Below are 25,449 nucleotides of genomic sequence, written 5' to 3'. Positions count from 1 at the left end.
ACTTCATTACTGAAGACACGATTCAGCGTTTAAAATTAAAGCGTGAACGGGAAAATCTACCAATTCATGGAATAAATAACATTTCAGCCACCGTAAAATACAGTGTTACCGTTCAGTTACATTCAAATTATCTAGAATATTCTACTACAATTAAATGTTTTGTATTACCTAGCATTACAAGTTCTATGCCCTTCGAACCCATCAATACGAGTACGTGGAATCTTCCAAAATTCGTAAAACTTACGGATTATCATTTTAACACACCAGGTAATATAGACATATTGATAGGATCTGAATTGTATTTACATTTAATGAAGAAAGGTCAAATAAAGAAAACTGAGAACTTCCCGGTCATTCAAGAAACCACATTAGGTTGGATAGTCGCAGGTAGATTACCATCAACAGATGAAATTGAAAACCCGCCTAAAATTACGTCACTATTTAATAATTCAGAACTAAATATTCATAATCAGTCAAAACAATTTTGGGAACTGGAGGAGATTAAAACTACTCCTTGCACAAAAGAAGAAAGGATGTGCGAACAACATTTTCTGGAAAACCTTAAGTGAAATCAAGATGGCAGATTCATTGTTAGATTACCCAGACAACAAAACCATACACCCCTTGGCGATTCTTTCGACAATGCGCATCGCAGATTCTTGTTATTAGAGAGGAAATTAAACAAAGTCACTAATCTTAAAGAGGACTATGGCAATTTTATGAAGGAATATCTTGAACTCGATCACATGCAGGTAATTGAACAACCAACAAAAAACGATGCTTTGACATGCAATGATACCTTTGAGAGACCATACTATCTACCACATCACGCAGTATTCAAACAAACCAGTAGTACCACCAAACTACGAGTCGTATTCGATGCCTCAGCTAAAGCTGACAATGGAATATCCCTCAACGACACACTCATGGTAGGTCCGATTGTGCAGCAAGACTTAATATCGATAGTATTACGCTTTAGAACACATGTATACGCTATGACCGCCGACATTGCGAAAATGTATAGGCAAGTACTGGTTGATCCAAGGGATTATGATCTTCAAAGGATTATATGGCGAAATTCTAGTGAAGAAGAAATTGGCCATTACCAACTAAAAACAATAACATACAGAACAGCATCCGCGCCATTTCTCGCCACAAGATGCATTATACAACTGGCCAACGAAAACTCAAAACAATTTCCTAAGGCTTCTGAAGTGAAACGTCGTGACTTCTACGTAGATGACTTAAAAACTGGTGCTGATGATTTAACTGAGGCAATGCAACTGCAAGGTGAAATAACAGCGATTCTAAAGCAAGCGGGATTCGACCTACATAAATGGCGCTCTAACAGCTCAACTCTACTTGAATCCATATCCGAAACCGATGATTCAAACCATACATTTAACTTTTCTAGCGAGGGAATCAACACAATAGGTTTAATTTGGAACCACATTCAAGATACGTTATGTTTTTCAACTAATGTAAAAACCGACAACTTATTCACTAAAAGATCAGTATTGGCCACAATATCTTCAATATTCGACCCCCTTGGTCTGTTAGGTCCAATTATTATGCAGTGTAAGGTATTCATGCAACAATTATGGCTCCAAAATCTAGAATGGGACGATAAACTTCCAGAAAACCTTCTTAATAAATGGTCTGACATTTGTAAAAAACTTCCATTCATCAAGCAAATTAAGATTCCTAGATTAGTCAAGTGTACTGGAAAAATATTTGATATACACAATTAGATGGATTTTCTGACGCTTCCAAAGATGGTTATGGAGCTTGTATATACGTTCAGTTAACACCTTTGAAAATATATCAGTTAAACTCCTTTGTTCTAAATCACGGGTGGCTCCAGTAAAACAAATATCTATTCCAAGATTGGAATTATGTGGAGCGCTTTTGATGGCAAGGTTGCTTAAATTTGTAAACCTTGCACTTAAATTAACTATAAATAAAATTTATTTATGGACTGATTCTACAGTTGTGCTTTCTTGGATATCAGCATTACCAACAAAATGGAAGACCTTCATAGCAAATCGTGTTTCAGAAATCCAAGACTTAACCGATGGCTGTGTTTGGGGACATGTTTCTACAGATGAAAATCCAGCTGATGTACTTTCTCGTGGAAACGACGCATTTGAATTACAGATCAATCAATTATGGTGGTATGGGCCTTCTTGGCTTAACAAACTGTCAGAATACTGGAATCATAAACCTTTTGATGAAACTAACTTAGAAGCTGATTGTTCAAGTGAACTTCGTAATGTATCTACTTCATTTGCGGTAACCACAAATTTGTCAGATTTATCAGACTCATTTTCGTCTTTACAAAAAATGATAAATACGCTTTCTTATTGTATAAGATATTTAAAAATTTTGAAAACTAAAGATAATAGTATCAATAGAGATGTCTTATCAGTTAAGGAAAAGGAATCTACTTTGTTACGTTGTATCATACATACCCAAAACATTAATTTTCAAACTGAAATCAAGAAATTGACCACCAATTCAAGCATCTCCAAAGATAGTAAATTGTATCCGTTACATCCATTCCTAGACAGCACGAACTGCTTAAGAGTAGGAGGAAGATTGCAACTATCTCATCTATCTAATTGAATTTTGATGGCAAGCATCCGATTATTCTTCCACCCAAATCCAATCTAACTAAATTAATAGTCATAAACGAGCATTTGAGAATGTTACATGCAGGACCTCAGTTACATGAGAGGTACTGGATAATAAATGGTAAAAATGTCATCAGATCAATTTTGCACAAGTGCCTATTATGCTTCTGGTTTAAGGCAAAACAGTCACAACAATTAATGGGTCAATTGCCGAGTCATCGCAATCAGGTAACATTCAAACCATTTATGAACTCTGGTATAGATTACGCCGGACCTCTGACAATTCGGCATGGTGGGCGGAATTCAAAGATAAAAACAAAATGTTATGTCGCTCTATTTATTTGTCTTTCTACAAAGGCGATACATTTGGAATTAGTCAGCGTTTTGTCAACTCATGCGTTCTTAGCAGCACTGAGAAGATTTACTTCAAGAAAAGTCTATGTTCAAACATTTATAGTGATAATGGAACGAACTTCGTGGGCGCAAATAATTTGCTTCGCTTGATGTACTCATTTTTAAATACTGGCCACGCGAGACAAAAAATAGTAAACTCTGCATCTGAAAATGGCATCCAGTGGCACTTTATACCTCCCAATTCCCCTCACTTTGGAGGCCTTTGGGAGGCAGCTGTAGTCAGTAAAATTTCACCTCCGATGTGTGGTAGGAAATTTTTTACATTTGAAGAGCTCATTACTATTCTGACTCAGATTGAAGCTTGTCTTAATTCTCGACCTTTATGTGCCTTATCTTGCAACCCATCCGACCCAAAACCTTTGACACCTGGACATTTTCTTGTAGGTGGCCCACTTACTTCCTTGCCAGATCATAACCTAACTGAGATTCCTATAAACAGGCTTAACAGGTGGCAGTTAGTTCAGCGATGTGTTCAACATGTTTAGCATCGATGGTCTGCTGATTACTTATCTCAGCTTCAGCAACGCTCTAAATGAAAATCCGAATCACCATCTCTGAAACCTGGAATTCTGGTGCTAATAAAATAAGACAACATTCCTCCTCTTCAATGGAAGCTGGGAATAATTGAGAACGTTTATCCCGGTCCAGACAATCTAGTTCGTGTGGTAACACTTCGAAACTCCTTAGGAGTGTTTAAAAGGCCAGTGACAAAATTATGCCCATTACCCAACCAGTGACTAATATTATGTTAATTAAACAGTAACTTTATTTAAGTGAGAAATCATATCGATTTCTGGTGGGCGGTATGCTGCGTCGCTTGCATAAAATCGAACTATTCAAGTAGCGCTACTGTTTCGTACACCATGTGATACAAAATATTAGTTTTACTTCTTTTTTACATATGTTGAAATATTAGTTTTATTTCTTTTTTTTACATAATGTTTTCTTTCTATTTTTATTCATTAATTGTTAGTGCGCTAAGAGAGCAATTACACAACATGGCCAAGTTGCCAACTATTATGTATCAATATTCTTTTGTTAAAAGTGTTAGTATCATTTCTTGTTAATAAAGTTGTTATTCTCAATTCAATGTTTATTATAGTCCATTAATCAAATTAAATTTCAATTATCAATACAATACAGAAAACATACATATCTTGGAGCAAATCCTTAATTAGTTCAGGGCTAAAATGGAAAAATTCATTCTCTTTTCTTTTTTAGACCAACTTTCGTTAAGTTTTTCTGGGCTTATACAAGCAAGATTTAACCAAATTTTTTAAAGCCATGTGTCATAGTTGAAGTATATCAACCAGGTAGTGCCAACAGCAATTTATGGAAATAAATAATTTTAATTAACTTTACTACCAATATAATAAACAAAGAAAAACACATACACAAGCATGCACATCTCATTGGGCATTTTAAACAACCAATTTGATAAAATGCATTCAAAGCTCATCATAGACTGAAATCACGTTTTCTTTCTTTTTAATCAAAAAACCTAGGATTTTTAAAAAACCTGTGTAACTTCCTGGAAAAATTTCTCTTAACACAAGACTGATAATTATAGATAAAAAAACAAAAAAAAAAAACACGAATGAGTAAAATCACATTAAAATTAAAATAGATGTTAAAAGACTGCTTTTAACACTAAAAAAAAAATTAATGAAATGACTTTCAAAAGAAAATTAAGAGTTCCAAACTTACTATATTTTTTAACTGACTAATACAACAGTTATTAAAGAAATATTAAATCTTTATCAACAATGATCAGGATCATTCATAGACATTATTTTATATATCTTATTTAATAGTGTTATATCATCATTATTAGAACTTTGTCATACAATAATTCAACTCAACAACCTTTTTCTTAACGTTTAAATCTATTTAGCAATAGTAAGATTTATATACTTTTTTTAACTTTATGTATGCATCGTTCTTTGATAGTGCAACTTTCCAAGGCTATACTGTTACTTTCTCTATAAAAGGTAATTCCATAATTCGGTAAACCGTTACAGCTAAAATATAGTACAAAAATCAGTAAATGGCTAAAAGATAAAATAAGAAACTTGTCAAACTAACTTTAATTAGCAGAGGTGAGTAATTTGTGCATCTGGATGGATCTGCAAACAATAAGTTGAAGAATAAAAATGCAAAAAAAGGTACAATTATAATTTAAATAATGTAATTAATCTTCCAAGAATCATGAAACCTTGTTGTCTTTCTAAAAGCAAGATAGTTATATCAATAAGTGTAATGTATTTGTGGATCGGGCATAATGAAGGAATACTGGAAGGGAAGTAGTATTATTTCACTAGTTGCTGAAGACACTGACCGATTGATGACTTATATGATCTGAACAATAGCACCTTAGCATGAATTACGATTAAATATATAATTAGCTGAAAACAATATAACATTATATTATACTTCTAAGGAAATGTAATGTAAAGATAATGAAACATGACAGAAAGGTTGATAATGATATTTAAATATTAATACAAATGAACATTTTTATAGGAAATTATTAAAGAATTTTATAACTTATGTAAGAACAATTATAACTATAACAGAAGATAATGTAAGTAGGTTACCACAAATTATATACCTTTGTGAGACAAATATTCATTAGTATCAAAGATATTTGTAAGAAACAAAGCATTTTTTCAAAATTATATCTAAAGTGTACCAAAGAATGGCAGAAAAGCATGGATAATAGGAAAGCCAGAACTTAGAGGCTTTTGACATGTGGTGTTACAGAAAGTTTTGAAAATTAAATAGCTTGAAACAGTTCAAAATAAAGAATCTTTAAAACAAATTGAAAGAAAAATCCTGCGGTAAATTCTTAAGAGAAAAAGTAGGTCAATAGATGTAAACAAACTTTCTGTAAACGAATTTTTGTTGTGCATTACAAAAATGAGTGATACTAATTATGAGCAACATTGTGCAATCAAGAAACTAGGTGAGAATGCTACTAAAACTTTTTCAAAATTGAAAAGTGCATATTATGATGATGATGCTCTGTCATGAGCCCAAGTTTTTAGGTTGTTCAGATAGAAGCATTTTCAGATGATCGGGAATCAGTCGTGGACGATCCATGCTCTGGAAGACCGTTAACATCAAAAAGTGATGACAATGTTAAGAGAATCAGATACTTGATATAGTGTGACCTGCAATTATCTGCCAAAATGATTGTAGAACAATTGAATTTGAACCGTATACCACAGTCCATCAAATTTTGACATACGAATTAGACATGAAAAAAGTTTGTGCAAAATCGGTATCCTAAAACCTCACTGTTAATCCTCTGTGATCAACCCCGCTGTGATATTCTAGGGTGAATTGAAACTGATCCTGATTTTCTAAAAAATGTTATTAATGGTGATGAATCTTGGATATTTGAGTACGACACAGAAACAAAACACCAGAGCAAGGAGTTGCCCACTTCAAACTCACCATGTCCCAAAAAAACAAAAATGAGCAAATCAAAAATTAAAACCATGCTAATTTGTTTCTTCGATAATGGCATTGTCCATAAGTAGTTTTTGCCTACAGGACATATTTGTAAATAAATATGTTTACCGAGAAATCCTTGAAAGACTGTGGAAAAGAGTTGCCCATTTGAGACCAGCCATCAATGACAACTGGATGCTGCATCATGACAATGCACCTTGTCACACTGCACTCTCAATTGTCACTGCAACAGGAACAGGAGTTTTTGGCAAAGAAAAACATTCCTGTATTTCCTCAACCACCTTATTCACCTGACTTGAGTCCCTATGACTTTTTCCTGTTCCCAATTTTAAAAAAACCATCTCAAAGGACACCATTTTGGAACACATAAAAAAAAATTTAACTGACCATGTGAAGGATATTCCGGTTTCTGACTTCCAACACTGCTATGAAGAGTGAGAAAACCGTTTGAAGCGTTGCGTGGTTTCCCAAGGGAACTATTCCGAAGGTTATAGAGTCCATGTATAATTGGATGTAAATAACAAGTTTTTCTGAACCATTCTCATTACTTTATTTAGAGACCTTGTATATAAAAAAGAAGTTGATTTCTTTGAAAAGCAAGATTACGGACAACATAGTTTTACAAAAAAATCTAATTTGGTAAAAAGTTTCTATTTATTGCAATGTGGTTTTTATGTTTTCCTTTTTTCGATGTGACTGCTTGTGTGACAGTAAACCGCACATTTCTACTGCAAAAATCTGGCTATACAACTTTTTTTTCTGAAATTGTCAAAAGATTCATTTTTTAATTATTTATTGATATGCCAAATAAAAAACACATCTTGTCGTTCATTGCAGTGAAATGATAATACTTATTTTCTTAAAATATTTCAGTAAAATATTTAATATTCACACAAACATGAAGATATAAATGTGTTAAGGTCCAGGAGGCACAGCCTTCCGGCTAGATGGTCGGGCAAACGAAGCGAGCCCTGACCAGCTAGTATTCCATAAATCCTATGGGTTTTCTTCAAATATTTTCAATGTAGCAATATAATAATGCAAGAAAGAGCTAGCTTATGTATGTTCAAAAACTAATTTTCTTAAGTGATTCATGTAACTTTTCAGAAATTCTTCTTTTTGAATGAACACTGATTAGGGTACAATGATAGATAAATATGAGAAATATTATAAAATACACCTACCATTCTCTTCTTCATCTTGGTTACTGTCTTTGCTTCCTTGTCTAACAGGAGGATTGTGCACATGAGGTACTTCACCGTTACCGGTAACGATTACATCATTTCCAATATCCACAGCACTCCTGTCGCCTTCAGAAGTTATCATACTATCTGAACTATGAGTTTTCTTATGATGATGGTGATGGTGGTGATGATGATGATGTTTTTTCTTATTTTTAATTATAATTTTCCTTCTAAGCGATGATGGCGGTGGTAAAGGGACACCAGGCTCCAGCTACAATAAAATAAAATTATAATATTCATTAACAGATAATCTATTAAAATTTTTCCTTTGTTGAAATAAAATCTATTATTTTTATATAAAACGTGCTGCGAATGTGTATTTCAATGAGAAGTGCAAGAAATGGTAGATGAAAAAAATCCCAGATCCTTACTGGAAATTGAACTGCTGTGCTAAACCACTAAACTAACTGGCTGACAAAACATTAAGATCAATGAACCACCAAAATGTACAGTGAAATATGATTTACTTACTAAATAATTATTTTAATTTTTTTTTTTATATATTATCTCTAGGAAACATAGTTTGTTGTACTACATATTTTAGTAGATCATAGCAACACCATGATCATTAATCAGTTATGTGCAACTCCTATCTGGAATAAAAATATCTCAATTTTTTGAGGAACTGTAGAAGGAATGAGCATATTTTACCTAAAAAGGGTTTAAAACACATATTTAGATAATTTGTCTTGTATGAAACATAACCAACATCCATCCAAAGGGATTTAAGGGGGAACATGACGGTCCTTTTAAGAACAAATGTACCTTCTTTCTTGTTATTCATGCCTGTCCTTTATACTAGATGTGTAGAGTGTTTATGATTTTGATTATATATTCAGATAACCTGTTCTAAAGGAGTGGGGACCTAAAGAATTGCTGCTTCCTTGATATTTGAATTATATGGTTCTATCTAGAGACCTCACTAAGGACTCTTGTTTTTATCAGATGACTTAAATGCCATCTATTATGGTCACAAAGCCCATCAGTAAAATTTGGATTGTGTAATCCCTCTTTAACATTTATGCACACAATGCTGCTTAAAATGCTATTATTTTAAATGCAAGTGTTAAACATGTGTGCTTAAAAATCTACAAATCACCCTCTCCTATCATGATGGAAAATTGTTTTGATATTTATTTACTACGAATTGACATAACAGTTAATAATGTTATGGCATTATTAAAGAATTGTATATATTCTCAGATGCTGCTGTTTTTTTTAATTCTTAACATTTTTAAGATTTTTTAAAATGTTTTGTTTTAAGAATGATAACCCTGTAGTAATTAACATAAATACAGTTTTTTTTTGTGAAAAAAGTCTTTACTAAAAATACATGTTCACAGCAGTGTACAAATTATACGTTCAAATTCATTATGTGGTAAGCATGATTGCCACATACATGTATATAGGACATATGTGCATATATGTACATAATTGTGAGCAGGAATCTAAATTATACACCGACATGGAGTGATACTGTTTCTCTTCAAGCATACATAACAGATAAATACATATAATTCAAAAGTTTCCAAAACTGAACCTCTTATTTATCTTATTATACAAAATAAGTTTCAAAATTAAAAATTGTTGTATCGTGACAAAGTATTTTTTGAATTATTGCAATATAACAATAAAATTCCTTTCTCTTAAAATATAATGTAATAAATAAAAGATAAAATAGAATAAATATTAATACATTAAACAGATCATGTCAATATAAATTATAAATATAAAAATACATAATAAAATTTAAAGTCCACATTATTTATTTAAATAAAATAATAAATAATATTATTTGAAAAAGATTAAATATAAAAAATTACTGCAAAATAATTCAGAAGCCGCTATTGAAAATTATTTTGAGCCCACTCTTTTGTAGACATTGAATGAAATGAATGCTTGGTTTAGTTTGTTTTTTTTTTTTGCTTGATGATATTGCCACATAATTTTGAAGGCTTGTGCATGGGATATGGAAATATAGCATATGAAAAATGTATTTTAAATAAATTGATAAGAAAATTTTTTAAATCGTTCAGAAATTTATTGTAATTGGCAAAGGAAGCAAAATAGGGACCTTTCTAGTAAGGTGAAGTATTGCATTCAGTTATAAGAAAACAGTTCTGTTATCAGTTAGTAAAGGTAAATATTGTTATTTTTTTGGAAAATACATGACGATTCTTTTTTAACAAACATTGCACATTCATAAATATAAACATACTTAACTTTCTAAATATAGATCAACACGATTCATACCGATGGGTGCCAGACAATGATCTGACTGTTAAACCTACCTGAGAAGCACATTGGAATGGTTTTATCTGTATTTAAATTTAGGTGGTTGTAATTCATCCAAGGAATAATTTTTTTGAGCTATTGTACAATTTACTATTCCTTTTAAATAATTACACTGATAAACATAAAATTTGGAACTGAAAAGGGAATAGGTGTTCTATATAGTATTTTATATGGTGAATCTGAATATGCATTCTGAAACAACCCATCACATAATGTTCTTAAGTTACAACCTCTTAAATTTATTTGTTCCATAGTTCAGGAACAAACAATACAAATAAGTTCATGTGTATGTTTGCTTATTCACATCTGATTTGTACTGTGAAGTATGCTGTATTTGATTCATAACAGTCGAATAATGAAATTTCATGTCAAACGAGACATGTACAGATATGTCAGTGGGTTAAAAGTAATAAGCAATTCGCAATGAAATTTTACTCCATATGAGTTAAACTCTTCGTATAACTTGCTGTGTTCTTTACTTGTGGTAGTGATTTTATACACATATATTATAAAGATTGTTTCATAAATGATGTCATACATTTAGGAAAAGATTTTTATGGCAGAACAACTTTTGGTATTATTTTATTGGATATCAAGATTTGTCAAGGTGTGTGCATGCATGTATGTATTTCATGCTGTGTTTTATTGCATTCCATGGTGAAAAAGTTTTATAAAGTAGTTTAAATAAATTACGTATTTTAAATTAAAACTTCATTATTTTTATCGTTACGTAAGTATTTCTGTAATATTTCAGTTTATTTTCATTCATTAAAACATTTTAAATTTTACAATGAATAAAAATCGGGCTTGTAAAAATTCTCTAAAAATGTTTTGTTATATTTACAGTGAATTCACCATGAAAAGTCAACGAAAACCAGTACTGAATCTGCTTACAAATATCACTTTGACTGTAACTTGGGAGACCAATATAAATCCTGGGCTCCACATGTAGTATTGTGTACTATGTTACACTAACCCAGTGGTTAAAAGGAAAAAAGAGCATTTGCCCTTTGGTGTAGCTATGGTTTGGCAAGAGCCTACTAACCATTATGATAACTACTATTTTTACTTAACAAATGTTACTGGTTTCAATTCAAATGATAAAAACAGTATCATATGCCCAAATGTTCATTCAGCTATAAGACCAATGAATCAACGGCTCAAATGAATCCTCAACTTTAATAGATATTAATTACATTCTAAAAGAATTAAATATTGAACCTCACCTCATCATACAAGCAGAACTGAGCAACCTAATCCATGACTATATCTGTCAAAACAACATGCAGAACTCCTAGGTTCAGGTCTTAAAGAATGGAATTTATTAAACAAGGATACTAAAATTCAATATATAGAAACAGAAAATTAACTGAAACACTTTAGAAGAGATGGTTTAATTTTTTCCTGTCATGATGTTAAGGGGCTAATATCTGATGTGTGTTTTTCTATACTGGTAGCATATGCTGTAGGAATGAAACAAACACATGAAAGTATGTCAAAAATCTTAAAAGCTATTAAGTATGATGAACACTCATGGCAAATCATTGCTGACCTGAAAGCAATAGGGCTTCTTGTCGGTCTTTCTTTTCTGTTAAGCCTCTGGAACCACCAAAAGGTATTACTTCACAGGATGTATGAGGATGATGTGTATGAATATAAATGAAGTGTAGTCTTGTACAGTCCCAGATCAACCATTCCTGAGATGTGTGGTTAATTGAAACCCAACCACCAAAGAATATCAGTATCCACAATCTAGTATTCAAATCCGTATAAATGTAACTTTATTAGTATTTGAACCTTCGAACTCTCGACTTTGAAATCAGCTGATTTGCAATGATGAGTTCACCACTAAACCAACCTGGTGGGTCTTCTTCTCGGTCTCCAGAGTTTATGTGTTTCTTATGTTTGTGGGATAGTCGGGGTACAGATAAACACCACGCAGTTAAAGACTGGCCAAAAAAAAACCAGTTTATCCCAGGAAAGGAAAATTTGATCAATATTCTCCTTGTTGAAGCAGATCGTATTATTTTACCACCTCTACACATAAAACTAGGCCTGATGAAGAATTTCGTAAAAGCATTAGATAATAATAGAGATGACTTTAAAGATTTATCTGAGGTTTTTCACAATTGAGTGAAACCAAATTAAAAGAGGGAATATTCATCAGACCACAAATAAAGAAATTAATTCATGAAAATATATTTGACAGCAAACTGAATCCTAAAGAACTAGCAGCAAGGAAGTTATTCAAAGATGTCATTACTGGTTTTCTGGGAAACAAAAAAGCCGAAAACAATGATCGGCTTATAAATGAACTCTTAGTGAACTATAAATATTTAGGCTGCAGAATGTCATTGAAAATTCATTTTTTATATTCACATTTGGACCTTTTCCCTTAAACTTGGGTGACACCAGCGACAAACAAGGAGAAAAGTTCCACCAACATATAATGCAGGTGGAACAATGTTACCAAGGCAGATAGGATGAATCTATGATGAGTGACTTCTGCTAGATGATATAAAAAGAGAAGATTTCACTGAAAGGAAAATAAGAAAAAAGAAATTAAGATAAATGTAAATGGCTGCAAAAGAAAGATAGGAATTTTAATTGTAATTATTATTATTATTATTTAAGAAGTTTCTCAATATTTTAAAGGATCATAACTAAAAATCTGAGGGTCATGAAGAAAAACTGATTTCATTTTAAGATTCAGCATAAAAAGTAAATTCACCTACTTTTATCTCAGTTCCATTTTTTTTTTATCTAAAGATATATATATATATATATATATATATATATATATATATATATATATATATATATATATATATATATAGTTGTGTTTCTGCTAAAAGGGTTACAATGAATGGCTCAAGATTTTGAGGTAGATCATTAATAAACAATAAAAAAAACAAGGGAGTGACAACACTTCACTGAGGAATCTGCGTTCTACATCTTGAAGTGCTGACCTAAATTTTGCATGTGTATTCTTATCAAAAGATGGAACTCTAGCTTCTTGTTTACAGTTGACTTCAACCAACTCAAAGCAGCTACTCTGAAACCATAGCTATTAAGTATTTTCATTAGCAAAAAAGTGAAAATAAACTGAATGCTTTACTTAGGTGGAAAAAATTGAAAACTGAATCTTTTTGTTATCTATGGAATTTAAATTAAAAACTGAGAAATGGCTGTCACTAAACAATGTTTCCCTAAGACAATGCTGAAAATCTCTTAATACAATAATCTTTTCAAGAAAAATTAAAGTTAATTTTTCACAGCTTTTTCAAATACTTAGAAAATAAATACTTTAGAAAATACAAAGTTTACAGAATTGGCCTGCAATTTCATAAATTAATTGCCAGACTTTTCTAAAGAAGGGAAAAACAATCTAAGTATTATGGCAGCTAGGGAAAACTCCACTTCTGAAAAATTCTGGACAATTATTAAATTTGTATGAGGGATAACAACAGCATCTACAACTTCTTTTAAAATACTAATAGGAATGTCATCCATATCTAAAGAATATTTACTCTTTATATTTAAAATATAAGTTTTAACATCCAGGGTTTCAGCAAGAAATAAAAATAGTGATTCATCAACAAAACTATTCAAACAAAGCTAATAAAGCTTTGAAATGGATCAATATTATTGTTGTTTGAAATTATTAAATACCTCTGAATAGAGGAAGAATAACGGAAGTCAAGTCCTTTTGTACTTTTAATGAACTTATCTGACCTGTTTTATCTTCAAACCCACTTTCATTTTTGATAACTACCTACATGGTTTTAGATTTATAGTTTGAATTAAATATTAAATTATCACAATATAATCTTTTAGAAGTTGGAATAACTTAAGCGTAAACTTGTTTGAAATTTTTCAAATAATTTTCAAAAATCTTATCACAGACAAATTATATTTAGACATCACTGAGATTTCTTTCGAGATCTCACCAAGATTTAGCATAGAGCTAGATTTTACAATTCCTTTAGTAATCCATGCATTTTTATTTTTATAAACCATTTCTTTTTTACTAAACGGCAAGCTAGAAGGAAAGCTTTCTGAGACCCATTAAGAAAACCGCTGAGTTTTTCATTATAGCTAATTTTGTAAATACTTCTCCAATCTTTTTCTGACAGTAAGCCTCTCAAGTTTCTAATAATTTTCATTAATAAATGATATAGCAATTTGACAATTATGATGTGAAAGACTGTACTCTGCATAAAAGGACCAATAGTTATCTTTTGATAAATTTGTAAAAATATTGTCTATACAGATGGACAACATCCTTGTAATTCTGGTTAGCTGGGAGATCAAAATATTTAGAACTGCTAACTTAAACTGAGTTAATATTGTGTTCATCACAAGACTAGAAAGTTAACATTAAAATTGCCACACATTATGACATTGAATTTATTAGGAACTTTAAAAACAGTTTCTGATAGTTCACATAGAAACGTTTCAAAAGAACTAGAGGCATATCTATAAATCACCATCAATATTAACTTTAGAATAGGACACTGAACTGCAGAACTTTTGAAATTAATTTCATCTGCAATTTTAACCTTATTAAAAAGATAGCTTTTAACAAAAATTGAGATCCAATTTAAATATACTTTTTTTTTCTCCAACTAGTTCACCTTGGAACACATTAGATAATTTATTTGTTTGTGGTTGTTTCTTTTTTATAGTCTTCTAACTGCCCAGTACTTCTTAATTCTTTCTGATATTTCTTTCCTTCGTTCTTCAGAAAGTTCAGCTGTGCTTTGTGTTTTGGAAGTTCTTGGAACCTTTTATTTTCATCTTTTAATATTCTTTTTAAAATTTCTCTTTCACTTATAATTTTATCAGTTTTTTTTTTGGTCTTCTTGGACTTGTGTGAACCATTTGCCTTTAGTGTTTTCACTTTGGGAGAAATCAAAAATTTGTTTAGTCAATCTACTGCGATCCATCATTTCCTTATTGTGTATAACAACTTTTCAATTTTAGTATAAAGTCTGTTATTGGAATTAATTTTACCAGATTATTTTGAAATTTAGGACCTAACATTTTTCTTATAATTTGTTCTTTTTTTTCTTGTATTTGCTATTTTATTTTTATTTACTTTTTTTATTTTACCCAAGATAATTTTTTTATTAATGATTTTTTGAAATAACTATAAAAAGAACTACATGATCATTTCAATCTCCTAAAATTAATAATACAATTTAGACTAGAAAATCAAGATCATTTGAATCATGAAAAAAAGTAAAGACCTAACATCAATAGCCCTGTGTAAGAGTCTCATTATTATTATATTAATAACAAACTATCTCTGTTGATTTTCATGGCAGAGTAGTAGCATCTGTCTTTCATCTCGAAGACTTCAGGTTAATATCAGTCAGGCTTGACATTTTTTGTATGCTACAAAAATTCATTTCTCATAAAAAAAAGATAAGGTGGCTATAATTGTGGGTAAGTCTGTAATTATGGAGAATATTTAAAAAAAAAACAATAATATGAAAAAACAATATTTCTTTCACATAAAAATCAGAAAAGTTTCATTAAAAATTCACTAATCCTAATAAAATAAATAAGGTGATCACCTCAGATTATGTTTAAAAGATGTGTGATTAAAATCGTACACACTTTTTCAAAAATAAGTAGATACACGTTAAAGAAATATTATAAATAACAAAATTAAACTTGCTTTTCACATAAAAGGCTACATTAAGTTACAACATACAATGTATATGTTTTCTTACACTGGTGCTGTATTTATTTCTTTGAGTTCAACTATTTAAAGAAAAAAATTGGAGAAAGTGAATCTAATATAAATAAAAAACTTAATATCAATTTAAAATAAAAATTAAAAGCAAATGAAAAAAGCACACTTCTCAAGAAGAAAAATTAACTTTGTTTCATAAATTAAACATTTGTAGGGGAAAACTGGACCATTAAAAATTCCAATTTTTATTGTTCTTGAATTGTTCTTGTTCTTATTAATGTTTTGTTCTTGATAAGAACAAAACCACTGATAAGTTCCTCTATATTCAATGGTACAAGAAATATTTATGACTGCACCCTTAAAATTTGCAATATTTTTTTGTAAAACTTTTCTTTGTAATTATTATGAGTAGGTCTCCAACTCCTGGCAAAAACATGTTGTCATTTACTAACTAAGGATACATAATAGCCAAAGATTAGAAATTTATAACATTTGTAAGATTTTTTTCTTTTAACTCTTAGCAAAAACAACTACAATATATATTGTAGTCATTTAAAACATTATTTAAAACAATGTTTAAAACATTAAAATGAGGAATTACTTTTGGAAAATTTTTTTCTAATTTTGAAAGGAAATCAAATCCTTGTCAATGCAAAATCAGCTGATTTTTGAAGTCGAGAGTTCTAAGGTTTGATTCCTTATAAAGGCAGTTGCTTTTATATAGATTTGAATGCTAGACCGTGGATACCCGTGTTCTTTGGCAGCTGGGTTTCAATTAACCACATGTGTCAGGAGTGATTGGCTTGAGTCTGTTTAGGACTACACATTTACCGGTACATTAATAAATACATGCCAAACTGCGCATAGATGCCTTAGCATCTCTGTAGAGTACTGTTGATATCATGTCACTGTGCTGTTACTCTGTAACCTGATATACATAAATAAATATATATTTCCATGAAAAGCTGATCTGTCCTTATTTGAATACATAAAATTTCTAAAAAGTATTAATGTAATTATAATAGTTATTTTCCACCAAGTAAAAGTACATGCAGACACACACAGTAATACACAAAGTCTGTTCACTAACCGGATATGAATCAAGAGGCTGATCAAGTAACATATCACCAAAAATATCACGACAATATTGTGCGATTTTTGCTTGCTGTCTAGGGTTACAGTGGTTTTCAAATGATAATACAACAGGATAATCTGATGTTTTAAATGCAGATTCAGCTATCGCCTCAATTACTTCACGAGCAGAAATATCTGGTACAAATGTATAACCGTGAACGATAATAGGTTCTTCAGTCCTGCCATTCCAGAAGTCAAGTTCAACACACCGACAACCTGCCAGCAGGCATTGGCGGTATATTTCTACTGAAGATTTACCAGTTAACTGATGACCTGTAAAATTAAGTAAATTATATTATTAAAATACAAACAGCAATATTTGTTGAAATTATAAAACACAGTACTAAAGATTATTTTTTCAATTCTGTAAATAAAGACAAAAGATTATTATTTACCTTATGTCTGTAACTTACACTGTAACAAGTAAACCTATACTATAAAGTTAAAATTAATCACAACAATCAAACAATATTTCTAATTCCAAGATGATTGATAAGTATTTTACGTAAAGTAAAAAATAATCATTACAACATTTTGGCAGTTTGTATAGTGCCAATAATAACAGATAGTCAAGAGAAATTATTAAACTGATATCTACTCAACTACTGCATGACCAAATTAATATTGCATCTGGATGTAATCAGCACAGTGCTATGATCAATACTAATCTAAAATGCAATAACTTCACATGTGAGAAAAATGTAAACCAACAGCTTGCAATTGAAGCAGATGAAGTAACCTACCTGTATTTTTTTTCTTCATTAAAGTATTTAATAACAATGTTAATAATATTTCTACCTTAGCTAGGAATATATGGTTTTCACATATTTACAGACTTGTCCTTACACTCTTAACCATTGCAAAATTTATATTACAAAGATAATTAGATAGACTATAAATAATAAAAGAACTAGTAGATTAAATTTAATGATAACTGAAAATTCTCTAAATACAACACAAAATATTATAGCCATACTGAATATAAATAGTAATAATAATAAAATAACAATGCTTAATATGCAATACAAGTTAAGTTGGTTACATTTTAGACTGTTACTGATCACAATGCTGTGCAGATCAAGTACAGATGCAATATTAATTTGGTTACGCAGTACTTGTGTAAATACAATTTTAATAATTTCAACTGATTTTCAATATGTTAAATTTTGAAACTTTTGTTTCAAAACTTACCAGTTAAATATGTATTGTGTGATGAATTAATAAAATAATGTGCTAAAGGTTGATCCATATCATCAGACAAATCTACTTTGGAGGCGGCAATTATTGGATTATCTTCACTCATCAAATATCTGAGAAATCCATCCAAGCTCAATTGTCCTCTTTGTGCATTATATTTGTTAGGTTCATATTGTGATATTAAGTCCTTAGCTCTCACTGTATTTGCATACGGATGCAAAATCTCATTCAGTCTTGGATCCCGTTGGGTTTTATTAAGAAACTCAACTAACTGTGCTGCAGTCATCAGTTTCCTTTTTGATGAACCACATCTGGAAAAAATAAAACCAACTTATAAAATGTACTATTCCTTCTTATAAAAAGTTCCTGAACAAAAAATCTGAATAAAAGCCTACGTAATACATATTATACATATAAAATAAAATAACAGGAATAATTACTACTATAATTATTAAATATTGTGAGAAATAACCAGTTTAAAAAAATAAAATCTAACACTAGATTCATATTTTGATATCTCAACAATCACCATAAGCCAATTAGCTGTATTCCATATAATTAAGTGTACATTGGAAGATTAAAACAACACTGGTTACTTTCTATCTATGATAGAACATCCATAACAAACTAAAATGTAATACTAATTTATAACATAAAACAAAGTCAAGCATATACAAAACCCATAATCCCAAAATTGCATAAACCCCATAAACTGCAATGCCTTTCAGGACGACAATTTGCTCTTCTCAATTATGATCTAATATTTTCTTCTTGAAGAATGCCAATTAACTTTTTATTACAACCTTCAATGCCAATATTTATATAAACTACAATTTAAAAAAAAAAAGAAAAAGAAGCTGCAGTGCTTACAATTCTTCAAATATCTTCTCAACCTCAGCCCGCTGGGTTAAGTTTTTGTAGAATGTAAAGAATTCTTCAAACATAAATTTTTGAGGACTTAACGCATCATTCTGTAAATAAGAAAAAATTTTGTAATACAAGTAATATTATAACCCATTTACAGTATAATGTTTATAAAATAATAAACAATTCATGAAAAATAAAATATTATTTTTAAAAAAATAAATAAGAAATTAATTATACAACAGATATCATACATATATAAAACAATATATTATATAGATAATTTGGCAACAGAAAAGGATAATGTACATTTGACTAAAGTGCAATATTTAAAAACGTTAAAACTGAAAAATTTTATGATCCTTTATCACAAATACATCAAGAACTCCAATTATTATGTCTTTGTATTAAATATTCTTTGGCCAATACACATAACATTAGTCATTCCTTGTAAACATAACTGTAAACTTAGCTCATAAAAGTACATCTAATACACAAAACATTAGTCATTCCTTAACTTAACACATAAAAGTATATTAAAACTAAGAGACTTTTCAATGGTATACACTCATTTCTATATAAACAACTTCAAAAATTTATAGAAGGATATTAAGTAATTATAAGTTTTATACACTCATTTATATATAAAATGTATATATTCTTTCATATTAATGTAAAATCCCTTTTTCTTTATAAATGTTGTTAATTTTACTTATCAGTATAATAAATAAAATAGTTGTAACAATAAATAAATTTTAGTAGATTGTAAAGTTATAAGTTATCATAATTAGTTTGAGTAGAGTATCTCACTTGACCAAGAAAAAAAATTTCACAAGGGCTTTGTTATCGCATAACCCTGTGCACATTATGACATATGTTGATAAACTTAACTAAAGTTACTACTATTTGTCAAAAATTTTTCTTTTCTTTACTGATTGCTTTAATTAGAGCTATTAAAAAAGAGTTGAGTTTTTGATCAGAATAATTTAAAGAAGTCTATTAATTATTTTCCATCAATAGCTTCTTCGAGTACTACCACAAGATACGTGTTTCGTTAACCATATCAAGAGTCATTTTAAAATATACTATACTTAAGCAAATGTACAGGGATTGCACAAACAGATTTAGGACTATTTTACAATGCCTAATGGTTTGACATAAGAGGTAGGCAACAGCAGAAACTATACTATCCCCAGCACTATTCAGTATAGTAATGATAGATATTTAATACCTACTTAGGAAGCCAAGAGATGAATGAAGTTCATGAACTGAAATTTCTTAGTATTAGGATAAATAACCTTCTTTTGTAACAATCTGAATCTAAGAGTTGTGCAAAATGTTTCAAAGGTATATTTATTATAAAAACAGGTTATCAAGATTTAAAGTTAAGAATCTCCTCATTTCTGCTTACTACATATTTGTACATTCTCATTTAACATTTAGTATCTCACTTTGGAGAGGTGGTATAACTACAGGTAGACTTACGTGTATCCTGTACTGACAAAATAAAGGGGTTGTGGACAAAGAATGAGTAAGTTGGGGGAAAATCTTGTAGAGAGGCTTATAGAAACAATAAAATATTAACTGTGATATTTCTTTATATACTAAAGGTTTCGTGCTGGGAAAAAAGAGAGAGAAGGTATCAAGCACAACTCATATTTATGAGAATTCATAAATATGAGTTAAGCCTTATCACATTACTATCTCTATGAGCAAACCTTGTTAAGTTATTTATACCGTCTATTATTTGGCTGATATGCAAGATTTCTCCCTTTTTAAAAACTCCCTTTGTGAAGTCTTACTCTCTAAAAAAAATTTCTATTAGAGATACCTCTATCGAATAATTAAGACTTTGAATATAAGTATCAAAATGTAAAGTATGTGTTCAGTGTTTATGGGTTTATAGTTCTTTATGTTTTTTATATATAGTTAAATAGTATATTTTAACTAAACCGATGCAAAATAAATTGTCAATAAGTGAAGATAAATAAAGGCTCCATTTATTTTTTACTTGGAATAAACAACAGAGTGAAAGAAAAACTGGGAAGGATAATAAAATGATTTTTAAAATTATACAAGGATATGTGGGGAGAGTGGAGAATGTTAGCTAAGCCACTTATCACTTGGGAGTAATGTTTTGAATCTCTGTAAACATAAAGTAAAAAGGAAAATACCAGTGCGATGATTTTCCAGTAGAATTAAAGATATGTCAGATGCGGATCCTTTGAGAATGATAAGAAGTTTTACATAAGTGGGAAGTGAGATTTGCAAAGGTGTAAAGATGACAAATGAAATATCAAAATTACAAAAAAAAAGAAGGAATCTCTATTGAGCAATTAGGAACTCATGGAAAACAAAGTGGCAGAAAAGATAAAGATATGTATAAGATGTATTATATGTACACAATAATATATGAAGAAGATTTAGAATATGAAGAAGGCTTAAGGCTAGAGAAATGAACTTGTAGGCTGTAGAAGGTAAAACAAGAAGAAAGCAAGCATAAACCAGATATATATATATATAAGCAATATAAAGCTATACTCAGGAAAGTACAGAGAGTTGAAAGAAAGAAATTACAATAATAAGACATTAAAGTAATATACAGAGAGAAAGATTATCAAAAGGATAAATGGGTAGAGATGATAAAAGAAGACCGAAGCATATGTCAAAAGGAAAGACAGAAATAAGGAGAATCTAAGCAACAGTGGAGAAGGAGAAATTGGGAAGATATAAAATCGAAAATCATTTTGTGTACCCAGACTCAGCAGTAACTGCAACAGGATCAAGATGTGCATCTGTGTAAAAATCCTGTACATTACAAGTCAATTTTACAGTAAAGTTATAAATTTGCATAATGATGTTTTTACGTTCTATATTAATTTTAGTGCATAACTGGTTTCAGCAAACAAGTATTTTGCATTATTCTGTACATACAGTCACCATTTAACACTAATTAATTAGTTATAACTGCTTGGTCTGACTGCTGAACGATAAAATTAAAGTTTTTGAGCATTTTATGGAAGCACAGGTAAACGGTTACATAATACAGAAAAAAATTGATGGATCACTGGTTAATAATATTACTGATATCACCTATTTATTTCTTTAACTCCACTAACTCATCATTTATTTGTGAAAATGTTCTACTACTTCTCAAATCCCAAATGCTGAAAATTTGCAAGCCAATAAATCTCTGAGGTGAAATTTTTTATTGTATTACATGCTTCTTTTGATGAATGTGGATCTCACATGAATTTCTGCATACTGATCACTCCCCTTTTCTTTTTACTCAATCCTTTCTATTAAAGATAAACATCATAATAATTGGGTCAGCCACCTTAATGGATCCATGCAAAAATTAGATATAGCTATCAGATTGTGTATAGCTGAGCTTGGTGGAATGACAGAATTCTACATGAGCTTGTCTAAGATCTCTATTTTCTACTTACAGATTGCAGAATGCGCCTGAATAAGATGCTTATTGAATGAAACCAGGGTTTTACTTAATAAGCACAACTTCAATATTATACAGCCTGTATGTGTAGATAACTTATTTATAAAAACACAAAATGAAATAACCTTAAAAAATTTTTGATGCACTAAAATAGAAAAGTAAAAAAAAGAAAAAAATAATATTTATGGAAGGGTGCACATATTACAAAATAATAAATAATTTAAAAAAATTATTACAGTAATAAAATACAATGATGTCTAAATTTAAATTATAATAGTGACTTTATCAGAGTAAATCAAATTTAATACGTAAATAAATTTTACAAAATAAGAGATAAACAAAAATATACAACACATTGTTCAATGAATAAGTGCTACCATATTACTAGAATAAAATACACAAAAAAAGTTTATTTATAACATCTGATACCATCAATTAGTTTGATATACTGCTTATATAAAACAAAACATGTTTATAATATAACCAAACTTTAACATATGTATATTATCCTGCTTCATTATATTTACGTTTTGTAAAAACGTAAATTAATCATAAAAAAAAAATTTAAAACATACAGAAATGTAAGAACAATTAATAAATAAAATATACCTTTGCAGAAGGGAAACCAGATATATCAAGTGCTTTTTCCACTTTTCTTCTGTCTTCTTTGTTTTGTGCAAATAACTTCACAATGCTATAACAGGAATCAAATTTATAAAATTTAAGTGCAAGAAACAAACACATCACAATAAACATAGTGACAAGGAAAAAAATATTGATGTTTATTCAATAACACCATATAAATTAATTTGTTCAACAAAGAAATTTAAGGGAAAAAATTGAATAACAAAATTCATAATCGTTATAAAACTCCCTACCCTTGTCAAAACTCAATTTTAGGCTCATAAATAATTTAACTACTAACATAAGTTATTCACTGTGAATAACCTAAACCAGCTGGAAGCCATTGAAGTTGATGTAAATGATTACAAGTAAAATATCTTTAAATTTGTTGAGAAACTACTGACGAAGAATATAAAATAAATAAAAATTTTCTAAAGTTTTTTTTAACTTTGTCCTACTTGTAATATTTACAGAAAAAAAAAGAACAAGGAATTTAGCAATTAATATTATTTTTAGCAAGATGAATAGCGGGTAGCTTATATATCTTAAAGGCTTGACATCTGTAATGCAGTGTAAAATAATAACTCTACTTTTCATACTAGCATATAAAAAATAAAATTTCAATATTTTGCACACTATTTTATATAAAATAAAACAATAACGCAAATATAAATAAAGAGCTATGCTCAACCAAACAATTATAATAATTTTAAAATAGAAAATATTGATAAACTGTTCATAAAAAAAGCAATTTAATTGGCCAAAAAATTAAAATTTATTTTTTGTAAATTTTTCATTTCTATCTTTTAATTTAATAATATAAGTAAAGGTATTGCACAAACAAATCATCTTATATCTATTTCTTATAGTGTTAATTTTTTTTTATTAAAAAAGATGTCACTTAAGACAACTCTGTGGTGACTACAATACATGTTATTATTGACGTGCTCCAGCCTATTCAATTATTACTTACTATAAACAAAACAACATGAATCAAAAAAAGGAAAACGTTTTCTAATACTATTTATTTCATATATATTTTTGTGAAATGTAAGCCAAAACAAACAATCTACATTTCTTCATCCAAATTACTATATAATTTATAAAATATTTTACAAATTATATGCAAATATTTTTGGGCCAATTACAGGTAAAGAATCTTTTAAATTTTACTTTATGTAGTGTTACAACTTGAAATTATTAACATTCCACAATTTCTGTGTATACGAAAGTTTTTCTCATCAATTTATCATTTAGATGTAATTCATTACTGTTTTAAAACAAGGACATGTGTCTTAATTGAGATATTTAGCACCTTAAAACAGAAAAAGCATTGCTGCACATACTTTTTGGTATAATAATATAATAATATTTATCTTTATAAGTATTAAGAGCATTATGTCCCTTTTATAGACAACTTCCACTTCACCAAGTAAGCTAGCTAACCCATTTGATTCTGAAAGCTTAAAGGACATGAAAAAATTAAGTTTTCTGAAAAATGAATAACCATGTTCAATGTAGAACACAATAAAAGTATAAAATACAACATAAGAGTCGACTAGAAACACGAATGACAAAGAAGTTACCCTAATAGCTTAAAAAAGATCTTCTGGAAGCCAATAAAGATCTGCCATGTGCAAAATGATCAACATATCAGAAAAGAATCACACAGGTTTTGTGGAGGAGTACATGCTAGTATATTAATAAATTATTTTCACAAACCACATTCTTTCGTAAAAAAAGAGGGGGGACAGAGGACTCCACTGTTGTCTCTACCAGTATTGAAATGAAAGATTACTGAATGTGTTCTATAATTTTAATTCATACATATTCAGAATTTTATGACAAAAATTAATTGATCACAATTCATTTAATAACTAACTATATGAACAACTTAACTGTTAACTTTTATACATACATATAAGTCATTTATACACACTTTTTAAATAATGAGTAAATTCAGTAAAACACCCCATAATTGTTGATCACAGTACCAAAAAAATGTTAAGCAAAAAATCCAAAATTAAATTATCTACTACTTTTAAAGTCCATTAAATATCTGATAAGTTATAAAAATGTTTAATATATGATGAATTTATTTAAATGGAATTAATCTAAAGAAAGAAACCTCACAAATTATAACATCAGGAAAGAAGAATTTAATTTCATACACCTAAATTTACTGGCGGGGGTCACATAGGAAGAAAGTAATCGTAATTTCTGTAGAAAATTTGACAACTGGTTACAACTGATTACACTAGTAAGGATAAATCTGTGGATGAGCCAACAAAATTACCTTCAACACCCTACAAAAGCCACTTTGTCGAACATCGAGAAACGTTTGATATTAAGTTTCATTTACAAACATTTTTTTGTTAGGCCATTTTCCCTCTCTAGTCAAACTTAAAA

At 29.6% G+C, this 25,449-nt stretch overlaps 1 protein-coding gene across 2 annotated transcripts in view; it reads right to left on the bottom strand.

Annotated features, from left to right (window-relative positions):
• Nucleotides 1-25,449, bottom strand: part of Plc21C (Phospholipase C at 21C) — a 275,613-nt gene that overhangs the window by 52,485 nt on the left and 197,679 nt on the right. For both annotated transcript variants that reach the window (XM_075369551.1, XM_075369552.1), the window contains exons 6-10: nucleotides 23,026-23,110; nucleotides 18,969-19,069; nucleotides 18,093-18,409; nucleotides 16,858-17,174; nucleotides 7,709-7,979 (exon numbers count right to left, since the gene is read on the bottom strand). In XM_075369551.1, coding sequence (XP_075225666.1) covers nucleotides 7,709-7,979; nucleotides 16,858-17,174; nucleotides 18,093-18,409; nucleotides 18,969-19,069; nucleotides 23,026-23,110 — 1,091 coding nt within the window. The remainder of the gene's footprint in view (nucleotides 1-7,708; nucleotides 7,980-16,857; nucleotides 17,175-18,092; nucleotides 18,410-18,968; nucleotides 19,070-23,025; nucleotides 23,111-25,449) is intronic.

The sequence above is a fragment of the Lycorma delicatula genome, chromosome 6, assembly GCF_047948215.1.
Source record: "Lycorma delicatula isolate Av1 chromosome 6, ASM4794821v1, whole genome shotgun sequence".
Lineage (NCBI taxonomy): Eukaryota > Metazoa > Arthropoda > Insecta > Hemiptera > Fulgoridae > Lycorma > Lycorma delicatula.
The sequence above is the reverse complement of the archived record's forward strand: the minus strand, read 5'-3'. Positions and strand labels throughout refer to the sequence as shown.